This window comes from Heliconius melpomene, chromosome 1, assembly GCF_056956725.1.
Source record: "Heliconius melpomene rosina isolate 202511_hmr_F chromosome 1, ASM5695672v1, whole genome shotgun sequence".
NCBI lineage: Eukaryota > Metazoa > Arthropoda > Insecta > Lepidoptera > Nymphalidae > Heliconius > Heliconius melpomene.
In genome coordinates, this window is record NC_140389.1 from 11218316 (window position 1) to 11231553 (window position 13238).

The 13238-nt window shown below is 31.3% G+C and overlaps 1 protein-coding gene across 1 annotated transcript; it reads right to left on the reverse strand.

The window, feature by feature from the left end:
• Positions 1-11350: 11350 nt before the first annotated feature.
• Positions 11351-12742, reverse strand: LOC146541401 (uncharacterized). The gene is made up of 3 exons (XM_085195189.1): positions 12622-12742; positions 11822-12087; positions 11351-11745 (listed from the first exon to the last, which is right to left on the reverse strand). The coding sequence occupies exons 1-3, from the start codon at positions 12740-12742 to the stop codon at positions 11374-11376; spliced, it is 759 nt and encodes a 252-aa protein (XP_085051315.1). The 3' UTR covers positions 11351-11373.
• Positions 12743-13238: the final 496 nt, after the last annotated feature.

The window sequence follows — 13238 nt, forward strand, 5'->3', positions numbered from 1 at the left end:
CTTTTCGATTTTTCTATACGCCCAAGGCTCGAGTTACCCATATCATGAAAATGTTTATAGTAAAACAGTTTTGCCTCAGACGTCGAACTTGACAAAAGAAATTGATATATTGATATAAAAGCATATTTATGTTCCCGCTGTATTGGTAAAAAATCTTAGTGATACGTCATAGCCGTCACTCTCGCATTGCGCCGCTTGGGTATTGGTAAAAAGTTTCGTCTACAGATGGTCCAAATTGAGTGAACTAACCAAAGATGTTATAAAATAAATTCGACATAGATTCTATATTTTAGTTATTGTTATTGAGTGTTTTCTTAAAATAATATTTATAAGAATTATGACCACAGATAAAAAAATAGAAATTATGCTTGCAATTTTGTGTTATTTCAGCCTTTAATACAATATTAGAATGTTAAAAAAACAGTTGTTTAGTCTTGTTAAAGTAGTAAAATATAATAGTATTATATGTGTGTATTTTACCACATGTATTATGTATGTAACACACATTTATGAATTATTAAAATATATATAAGTATATTTAAAATTAATAATAGAACGACTCATTATAGGGCTAATTTCAATATAGAGCACTACCAATATTTTACGAAAGGCAACAAATTATTTCCTTAATGTTGCCATTAAGCAGGATGTATTGATAATTATATAGTAATTCCTCGTAGGTATTCAGATCACGATTCGAGCGTATCTATAATATATTTTTCAAGAAAAATGTTATATTCATGATACATATAATTATAATAAACATTGAGGCCGTTATGGCGCAGAGGCATAAGCCCATTGTAACGCAATGCTTGTGGGTTCAGTTCTGAGGAATGAATAATTATTTATTAATATTTTCCTTTTGGTACCAAGGCAAAAGCGCGGCGTTAAATTCCGTAACTCAATAAATTCGGTAAGGCACTCAAGGAAAATAGGAAACGGAGTGTCTTAACATTAGGTACCATCTTACTTTACTCAAAGTATTTAGGTGGCGGCTAGAAAATATTAACAAATATTAATAACAATTTATTGAATATTTTTTTCGTGAGTCAAATTTATATTTCTTCTGTGGTAGAAATTGTATTACCGGAAATCGTAGTATTGGTGTTAGTTGTATCATTTATAGACTTAAAAAAATCATTCATTATATCTGTACTGGATTCATCCGTGGCGTTATGTATACTAGTTTCTGTAGAATTTGCAGCAAATATAGTATTAGTTACATTCTCGTTATCAGCAAACTGAGTACTTTCGTCGGTTGTTGATGGCATTGAATCTGTTTTATGCGTTATTTTTTGCGCCCACGCAGGTTTTGACGTCGTCGGTGCACCGAATTTCCATTTGGTGATCGAGTGACCAAATTTATTTAAATATTTAGATTTTTCTTTCTTTATATAGCACGTACAAAAACAATATTTATCTGACGAAGCGACATCATATTTCAAATCTATACACTTTTGAATGCAAAGGTACGCTTTTTCGAATATTTGACACTCTGACGTCTGATGGAATCCATAACGCAAGAACAACTTCAACGAATCTGTAAAATTATGAATAACATTATATTAAATATTGTTAAATTGGGCACAATTATTTTTAATACAAATGTAAATTATGTAATGTATGTCTCTTAATATCCTAATTTTAACGATTAAATCAAAATATTATTTAAGTTTTCTAATTTAATCATCAAAAATAATTATATCATTAAAATTGATATACAGCAACTACTTACTGTTTGTTAAGATATTGGTGCCTGATAACTCCGACGGCGCAAAAACTGAAACACATTTCCCTCTCAATTAGATAGAAAAGAGAAATTGAAAAAAAAAGAGATTTTTGGAAATTACCTACTCTATTATCACTAGTGAGAGCAAAGGAAACATATAGAAACATATACAAATTTATTTTTACAAAAAGAAATTACTCGGATTAGTCATTGTGGTAATTGCAATATAAACACCAATTTAAATTTTTTTGCAAAAAAAATGTTATAGTTTTCAATAATTGTTCTCCAAAAGATGAATTTATTTTTTGCCATTTATCCTATTAGAGTTATTCTATTAATCTCTTACTTAGCAAATATACACAAATATTAATCAACATTAGACATTATCTAAATATAGCTATAAAATAATTTTGGAAATGAAATTATTTATATAATATTTAATGCTTACCTATTTTTGATGTAAAATTCTGGCTTTTAATCACATATATAAATTGCAATATAGTACATAGTACAATATAGTACATTATTAAAACTGAATATGTATAATGTATCACTACTTCGCATAAATTTATGTTTAATTAATAATCATAATTACTTCAAAATAATTACAAATCCATTATAAAATCAATTAAAATCTTGTTTTACATATTTCTAGATTTTAGCAACATATGTCTTGTATTACACGGCTCAAATCAATTTTAAAATTTTCTATATTAGATAAAATTTATTCGTAATTTTACTGACATACTTTTTAACTTATGTTATATTCTTAAAATATTTTTCAAACAGTCAGTTGACACAATAATTGCATATTTCAAACTCACGTCTCTTGATAAGATAAAAAAGCTGAGATGTACCAACATAATTTGTAATATCTAATAAGAAATTCATATTAAAGATAAAGGGAAGGATAGTCTATTAAATAAATATAAGCTTTTATTATGTTCTTTTATTTGAAATAAATCCCTAACATTATTGTTTAACGGTCGTAGTTTCACCTCCAGTAGTATTTAAATTTGTAGTTTCGTTACTATTTCCGGTGCCTGTCACACTAACAGTTGTAAAAGTATGATTAGTGCCACCACACTGCGACGTAGTGTTTCCAACCTTAGATACACCGGCAGTTGAAGTGGTCTCTTCCGTAGCATTTGTTAGAGAACGTGGTGATAAGGTTCCCACGACATCGTAAAGTCGTGGACTAAATGTTTTATGTAATTTCATCGTGGTCCCATTCGTCTTCCATTTGAAATAAGGCAATACAGTACTGGTTTTCATTTCGTGACAGCTACACTTACATAGGCTATTTAATCTAAATATTTGATAGCCGATGCTTTTGCAAGCTGTCATACATTTGAAAGTTTTTACGTAGTCTCCGCAATTGCTGTGAAAGTTAAGCCCATAGTGTTTTCTATGATCTGTAACTATGTTAAAATATTAATAACATTGAATAATAGTGTTAATCAGAAATATATTGAATATTAATAGACGAACCATTAGAATAGCTAATTTTAACACATATCAAGGCTACCACAAAATACAACATTTTCACCTAAAACTCGTAAAACGTGAATTTAATTAAATGCATTCACAAGTAAACTAATAAACATAATTCATTATAGTTTTTACGATAATATTTCAATAAAACCCGCAATATGTTTACAAGTACCTACTAAATTCATACATAAATGAAGCTGTAATAATAAAAGAATATGAAAGTTGGTAGATAGCATCAGTCTATAAAGTGCCTTCAGGGTTATACTCGTATATATCATACAAACCAGCTCACAGTCTGTTCCAAAAGTCGTCCGCCTTTGTTTTCTGGGCTGGGACTGTCTAAGTTCTAATTAATAAATCAGGAATGTGATAATGGCGGTGCACATGGAGTCTACTTCTCGGAACAGCCCACTCTATGGCCACCCAAATGATGATTTCATTATGTGTATGATTTTGATTGATGTATCAAAAGAAGTCTCCGGGCAGCCGAATTCTTTTCATAACGGACATATTTGCTTTGTTTATTACTTGGAACTAATTGATCTGCGGCGCCATAGTTTTTGAGCGCTTTCAAATCCTATTGGAGAATTCAAGGCATAATATTTCAAAGGCTCCAAATAAAAATACGTATCGGATGTATTGCCGTTGCATATCTTGAAGGGCATAAAAAATGTTTTAGCATTATAAAAACCGTATTTATTTGATTTTAGGTACTAATATTAATTCCATATTTGAATACAAATGTTTGTATAAATATAAATAAGATTAGGCTTATTCGGTTGTTTTTGTTTACGACCAGCAATAAAAGGAAGATTCCAGTGAGAGACTGGCTGTCTAAAAGGAAGGTGACAGGTCCCCACAGTTTACGCCAACTACGACACAAATTGCGATATTAAGCACAGGGCGTGATGAAAAAACTCCAACTGAATATAAATAAGGCAGGAGCGCTATAATCAATATAAACGATGCTAAAGAAGATTAGAAAAATCCTATGCGACAACAAATTCACAAGATTGAGAAAGTATTACTACGCTTCGGTTGTTTTAATTTATCAACGTTATTTATTATTAAACTAAAATTAGATTTTATTACGGGCACTATATGTTAAAAACAATGGATTATGGTAAGAGCAACGTGTATTTGGGCAGATTTCTTTAAATGATATGAAAAAATTGAATAGCTAGCTAATATACTATAGTAGGTAGCATATATTTTTATTAATTTTTTTAGCTTCACGGTGTATCTCGCAAATAGCCATGTAAGCAGAGGGTACCCGGTAACTAGTGTTAAGAAACTCCATTGGCCTTTAAGGTGAATTCTTGAGGCTTTGCGTGTTGAGTGGTGAAAATCAACACTGCACTTTGCCTCGTTACCAAAGCGAGAAAATGGAAATATTAAATATTCCTCTGATAGAGAATCGAACCCACAACCGTTTATAGTCGCATGACTGTGTCATGAAGGCCTATAATTTCAGTTAATGTTAATTAAAATTAATGATTATTACCAATTCTAAATATTACTGTTGGCATATCCACAACACTCCTCACGCCAGACGTTAAAGTTATACGGCTCTAAAAAATCGAGTAAAAAATGCAAAGGCGAAATTGAATTTGATTCCGATACATAAATTTTACTTAGACTATTTGTCTCCCTTGGATCAAGCTGGGAAATAAGCCATGTTCATTTAATTTGTTCTTTTCAAACAAAATTACCCACCGCCTTTTAATTGTCTTTTTGAACTTCTAAATGTTCGGACATAGTACATACATATTATGTATTGGTCTACTTCGTATAATCTAGCCGTAGATACCGCCTGCCTCAATACAATACAAACAGTTCTAAATAACGGCTCTCGAAATGACTAAAGACAACAGATATAACGGTTTTTAATGCATGTTATGTTTACATAAAGATTCTTTGTGTGTGGTGTTTTATGGTTTTCTGTTCAACCGATTTGTATACGAGAGAAAATAGATTATAGCCAGTTTTTCTTGTTATTAGTGGTCATAAATCATGGAACATCCGTGGTTCTCCATCCTTAAATAAGATCTGAGGAAAACAATGTATTCACTTAGGTATATGTTCTATCGATTTCTATTACATACATGTTTATTTTTTTTATATTTACTAAAAAAAACATTTATTAAAATTTATATTGAAAAAGGATGTCGCTAAGATCATTATTATTATGATAGGTGTACCTATTCACCGCCTTCTCTCAAAGCTACCAATCCGAACTAATGCCCTGAATTCAAATTTTCCGTATCGCATTAATCCACCCGAGGGTCGTAATAAATTCCGTACTATACGCGCGACACGCGTATTAAAATAAACATATAAACATATACGAGTACACCCCCACGTACACCCACTGGTGAAATGTTATATTAATTAGATATAATTCAATTAAGTAAATATTTTGACTTTAACTTAATTAAATTTTATATAAATTTACTATAATCATATACATTGTTTATATATCTACGTAACTGTATTGTGTAAATTAAAAAATATATTTTAAACATAAAGAGACCGTTTTCGGCTGTTTGAGGCCGTCGTGGCACAGAAGCATAAGCGTGTAACTGTCACTAAGAAGAATAAAATATATAATATTTTCATTTTCTCGCTCTGGCAAACGAGACAAAGTGCAGCGTTGAGTTGCGCCACTCAACAAACAACAAAAAAAATATATTTTGCGGGAAACAAAAAAAAATATATTTTTTTCTTTTGAGGTCTAGATCCTGTGACTGTGCTGTGAGATGGCGTTTTATTATAACAATAATAGAGTCTCATCTCCCAGCGGAGCACCGGGGCACCGGGGTGCAAGTGTATAATTTACTTGACACGTTGTCGAATGCACTCTACAATGTTGTGCATATTGTTTAACGAATAATAATCTAATAATTCAAACGAATTAAAACTGGAAGCAACTAGTATTTGCTCATTTGTAACCAAAGATATTTCTATATAATAGAACGTCATACCATAATCCAACGACAGCACAGTACGATTTAAAATATAGGTTTAAAGCCAGCGAAAACCTATGTCATTCATAACGCAATAAATGGGATAAGCAAATAAAAACTACTGACATTTGTAATTTGGAAATATCTGCGCAGTTAAACACAGTGCATGGTGAACGCTAAAACCTAAAAATGTAAATAGTCTTGAAACTGGAAATCGATCCTTAACCAAATACATATTTTACTACGACAACTTCAAATTTATCTTTGTTGGTTATATATTTAATTAAAAACGTGACTGAAAATATTTAATTCAATAAAGAAAACTCATCAATTCATTTTATTTCGCAAAGAACCGATTAATTTGTTCAAATCCCAAATCGCACTTACAATTTATTATAACAAAGTCATCCCTTAACGAACGATCATTTATAGATAGCCATAGGTAGCTACATATATATTAAATTACCGCGACTCTGCCTCCCCTCTTTTCCCCCTCTTTTCACTCGGCAAGAGCGCTCATTGTTGTCTAACACGAAAATATTCATTTGAATATTTACTTAACATGGATAATATTTTAATCTTCCCCTTTGAATTATACATTTTCCAACGGAGACAATTTCACGCCTATCTCATATAAACGACTCAACTGTACTTCATTATGCAGTGAAATATAGTCGTGAATTGCTTCAAAAGCGAGTAATTAAAGTTGCAATTCGCCTGAACCCGCGACCAATATCAATTTAACAAGATATTCCTTTTGTTAATATTCGCACACGCTTTATCAAATTCTCCAGCGGGGGTGACAATAAGCCGCTGTAAGTATTCTCTCTGACATATGGATAAAAGCTTTCATTTCACTCTTAGCTCTTTTGAGTGTGATATAGAATTGGATAATGGATATAAGTAAATGGGGTAAGAAAATAAATTAAACATTTGTAACATAAGACCAGATACAAAGGTCTTTATGTTAATAACTATTGTGTATTATAATTAACCTTAGATCCTTTTTAGAAAAAAGTAGTTACATTTTTTTCAGCTTCACGCTGTATCCCGATATCAGTCCCTGAGTAACCAGGGAGAACCTAGTAATAAGGAACTTCGTTCTTCGCTTTTCGCCTGCATTCGGAGACATTGCGTGTTAAATAGTGGAACTTAGACATGCACAATGTCTTAATAGATCGGGAAATTAATAATGTAACTTAAATTATTAATTATAATTAAATTAACGGTGTAACTTTCACAACCATCAAAGTCAGTTATGGTCCTATAGCCAAAATGGAGTATTTAAATAAAAAAACAATAAAACATAAAACATTTTAAAACTTAAACTTATATGCAATTTATTATCCGTACCTATTTACGGATACGGAACGTCAATACATTCGTACGAATATTCCGTCTGACTACATTCACAAAATCAAATTACCCGTTGCAGAGTTCGCGCTAAAACGCCTTTGTTGTGTCAAATTATATCATAATTCTATTGTGAAAACTGTTAACTGTCTCCTCGACGCCCTCCGGATAAAAAATAACTCGAACGGGGTCCTGCTCCTCTGTTTAATAACATAATAGCACAATTCCCTCGCCGCATGATTCAATTTGGATTTCCTCCAGCCTCCCCCTCGCACCGTGCAAGCTAAAAAATGACAACTTCATTATATTCTTCGCTCTTGGGGGTGACTTGTTTGTCGCACGGATTATAATGATTAATTCCCTAAAATATTAATACCCATAGCACCCGATTTGCACACTTGCTAGCTATTCAGCTTAATCGAATTTTTAAGCTTCTTATATTTTGGACTTTAAAATTTAATATAAAAAATGATGAGTGAAAAATGTGTAACATTTAGGAAATTGTTAACAGCGCTACGTATATTAATTTTAATTTAAATCACTAAATATGGTTTAAAATATAAAAATTTTGATATGCTTAAAAAAGCTCATAAAGAACTACATTGAAAACTTCTTCAAATAATTAAAAACTATTATAGTTTTACCTACTCAAAAAGTAAGTATATTTTTTATTGCCAGAACTGTATTAAAAGTATTACATGGCCAGTTTCTTCCGGGCTTTTGTCTGCGCAAAATAAAAACTTCATTTCTCTCCCCGAGGAATTTAATTTGGAGTAATGGAAGTGTTATATTGACTTAACAGGCCAGAAGCTCCCCTCGCAGTAACAGTTATTAAAATGGAGAAATTTATTATTAGCATTTCACCGTTACACTATTTACATTTTGAATTTATTTTGTGATTCCATTAGTCACAACCTAGTGCATTAATACAATAACGCGAACCCACTTCGAGGACGAGGCTAAAACGTTGGAGGCACAATTAATCACAGAGTTGAACTTATCAAACTTTTACTTGGATTCATTTCATTTATTTATAAGAAAAAAATATATAATTGTAGAAAATAAAATATTTAGACTTCTTATAATATTTACTATTTCATTTTGCTTTAAGTTTCATATACCTTCATAAAATTATATTATGTTAGTTTTCGCTGGGCTACTTCAAAGTTTATTTCTCAGAAAATCCTCTCATATTAAAACGAATTATAAAATTCATATATTAAAATTCATAACTTACATATATCAATCAATCTTCAAACAATTTATTTACATAATATGTGTTTAACAAGTTGAAAACAACTGATGCCAACACAGATAGGATCTAAAACATGGAGGGGTAATTTTAAAACGTATAATAAGAAATATGACGCGCCCTGAGTATATCATTTATAGTCCTTTTGTCGCCGAAATTATATTTACAGAAGTGAGCAGACAATTTCACGCTCTCTTCCCCGCGCCCTAGCTCGGACTCTAATCAACGGCGTGAAATATTAGTGTGGATCATTTTGTTTATACTAACATTGTTATATTGACTCTACTTTTTCTTTCTTTCTTTTTTTATTGCTATTTAAATGTATCTTTAAAATAATATGTACAAAATTGGCTTATCGCGGCGTTGAGTTTCGCCACTCGACACGCAAAGCTTCCAATATTCGACAGATAGCGGGGAAAGCAGCTTTACACTAGATTCCCACTGCCTATCCTGCTGTGTGCGGGATACAGCGTGAAGCTAACTCTTTTTTTTTAAATTGTCTTGTTCACGACTTTCAGTGTTGTTTAAATATTATACCGAGTAAAACTTATCTCTTAAGCCCATAAACGTCCATCCTATATACAATTCTGCATATTTCATTATTTTACTATATCGTGAACATCTTTGACTATTTACACAAGTTTATATTTTTTTTTCATAAAAGATGTTTTTATATTACCTTTCCTTTTTTTATTATAAAAAATATTAAATCGCTTACTGCAATTTTCTGATCCACTATACTATAGCTTCCAAGGGTACCGATCAATAAAGGGTGAGCGTACAGATGAGCGTGAAAGATTGTCCACATGTTCGATCACACCCCATGCGATCCGGTCTTAGCGGCTATCTGGGCTATGCATCAAATTAATAACCTCTGTCCTTTCCGCTACATTATCTAATACGTCAACAGTTTTCACGCGTCGTCGTTGTCGATCGTGATAAAACAATAACAATTATAAACAAAGTGCTACGTTTGGTATGTTATTATTAGTAGCTGTGATTTAGGAAAACCTACAAAATCTATTTTATTATCAATTTGTATATGAGGCCAGTCGTAGCTCAGGCGCAAGCGTGTGACAGGCTGTGGAACGATTTCCACTCGAGGTATTTAAATATTTAATATTTTCTTTTCTTTGATCTGGTGTCGAGGCGACGCAACACACATTGCCGCCAGAATTCAGCGGAAAGCGGAGTGTCTTAACACTAGGCTAACTCTACCCTAACTGCGTAATACAGCGGGAAGCAGAAAAAAAATGCATTCGAGTATTTTTTAGAAAAGATTTACATCTACACAGTTTAAATCTATAAGTAACATAAAAGTATACTATCTATTGAAAATATCTGAATATATAGAAAATATATTTATTTTATTCACGCCATTACACTGCGTATATTATTGCTAAATCATGTTAATATTATTTACAATTACAATATAGATACGATTTATCGATGCGATACGAACGCAAAAGAGTCGCGTGTCCCTTTCCTGAAATTGACAAGCAAATAAATTGCGAGATCAAAGCTGGTACTTGGAAAAACATCGTATCGAAAGGGGCGGGCCGTATGACATGTCTCTGATCGGAAACGGAAGTAGAGACGGAGGAAGTGATGTAGAGCGGCAGACGAGCCCACTTCCTAGCGCTGCCTTCACTTAACTCAGCAGGGTGTACAAAAATTATCTACACACTTCCGCTCGTAAGGACTTTATTAGATAAATAAAATAGTGTAGTAAAATATAATCATGATAAATGATTACTATTTCCATTACTAAAAAAATGCTTCCAGGATTTGTCAGAAAGTGGAGAACCGACGTACCTTAATGGGAACGGAGTGTCCTAACTCTAGATTCCCTCTGCCACCTGCACATACCTAACAGATGTGCGGGATACAGCGTGAAGCTAAAAAAAATTACAACTGTTATTAATATAAAATTGGTTTATCAAATAGTGATGTAATTGATAAGATCTCAGCACAAAAATAAATGTAAGTTGAAAACTTAAAACCGCAGCGAGCCGGCGGTGCCATAATAAGCCTGGCCTAACAGGTAAGTCAACTAATTTATGAAGTTAATAGTATTTCTATTGCGTGTTTCAAAAATTAATTTGTTTCGAGTTCCTTATTGTTGGGGGTTGTTGATACTCATCGATAATTTATTGTAAATTACTTCCCTTCCGGAAAATATGTAGATATGTATTTGTTTATACCTTATTTGATGTTTATAGCTTTTATAATGGAAGTCTGCCTGATGCCCTTTTAGGTACAGATGTCGCAAATTATCTATAATAATCTAATGATTACATTAAATTAAAAGAATAGATGCAAAATAGAATGAAATAATAATAATTTATTTCAGACTTAATAACAATATTTTCAGATTTATTAATTTAGTTAGAACACTTGTTTTCAATATGCACACATAAATCAATATTACAAATAAAAATATAGCCACTTACAAAATTAAAACTTTTATTCTTATACTTATATTACTTTAACTTAACATACATGTATAATATACAAACTTCTAATGATTACTTCAAATATTTTCTATTTCTACCTCATAGTAACATTTATTTATAAAATTATTCTTGAAAGAGTTCATGAATTATTTCGTAAAGTTCGGAAAAATTTACACCATAATTTTCAAAAATAATCTTAAATTGACTGAACTTTGGACTATCCGCCACACGCATTACGATATCCTTAAATTCTTTAGATGTAACTATATCAATAAACTCGGCTACCTCTGTGTCATTTTGAATTTTAGTTTGTAAAAGTTCTTTCATATCTTCTATTGGTAGCGCTCCCAACATTGCAGCTATGAACCCTGACACTCCTGATTTATATCTTAGTAAATTTTCTGCTTCATTAAATTCAGGTAAGCTCAATTCAGAATTAATAATATCAATCACTAATTTTAAATCATATCCTTTAGCATTTAAAAATAAATAAACCTGAAAAACGAGAACATAAAATAATAGGTACATAAAAATTTTCACATCATATATTTCTTTAAAAACTATGTTTTACCTCTTTGAATTCTTTCATATTTTCCAGGTCCCAAACGATATCCTTAAATTTAGGACTTCTTAAAAATTCTAAAAATCTTATAACTTCCAGATCGTTTATGAATCTAATAGCAGTATTAATGACCTTCTCTATATCTACTAGTTTTAGGAAATCCAATATGTGGTCGCGCCATTGAGATGTTTTGATTTCATTGCTGAATAATACATGTTGTTCATTTAAATTAATAGAAGAAGTTTTAATATTAATAATTTCCCCATAACACGACACTGTCAAACATAACAAAATAAAAACTTTGAACATTTTAAAAGAAACTTTTAGTCTACTTCTACCACTAAGCGGTCGTGAACTAAATAACAAATATTTTAAAATCATATAGTTTATATAGAAGTACAGTAATCTAAGATATTTCGAAATTGCATTCATTCATTTGCTTTAGTTTCAAAACTGTTGATACCTAGATTTGATTTCGATACGATTAACCTACAATGATAATAATCTAAAGATATAACACGATAGATAAGAGCTAATTTTAGCTACAACTATATTAATTTGTGTAGTAGAATGTAACACATATCCATATTCCCTAAATAAAAAAAAATAAATGCATTTATTTTTCAACGTTTGTACGTTCATATTCGTATAGCATAATAATGACATACATAAGAAGGTCCATATAAAACAAGCTAAATCACCAACAAACGACGTACAAAAACGTATAATTTGAAACTTAAGACATTTCATTAGTTTATAATGGCAACGATTGTTCCCGATGCCTAGGCAAGTGATTGCAGAGGAGGCACCAATTGCGCAACAAGCGCAATGAGCAGAACTGACGGACGTGTGACGGTCGGGCGCTGTCCGTCCAGGCGGCGTGTATCGCCTGCAGACTGCGTTTATAGCTATTATAACGACACAGGTCATTTTGTATGTACCATCTATCTAATGCGTTAAAGTGCTTGTTAAGTTATATGATTGTTAGTGTGTTTTATAAAAAAGCTATAGGAAACTATAGTTGAATTTAATGTGTAAATACATAAGTATGTTAAAAAAAATTAAAACTAAATAGACAAATTGGGAGAACTTATCTGAAGTATGTATATCTATATGACAATTCATTAAATGTCAATATTTAGATTTTTTAATTTTTTCCAGTTAACGTCAATATTTTGGAATAACTAAAAAATAAATAAAAATAAATAAGCATTATAGGTATATCTGAACTCAAAATCACGTTGATAGCAATAAAATCCTATAAATATACTAAAATTATAAATAAATATTCTACCAGAGTGGGGAAATGAAAATATATTCGTTCCTCCAAGAGGGAATCAAATCCACGACCATCACGTTTGTAGTCAACCCTGTCCTACTTTGCCACGATACCTCTATATACCTTACCTTTCTTTTCGATTCAATA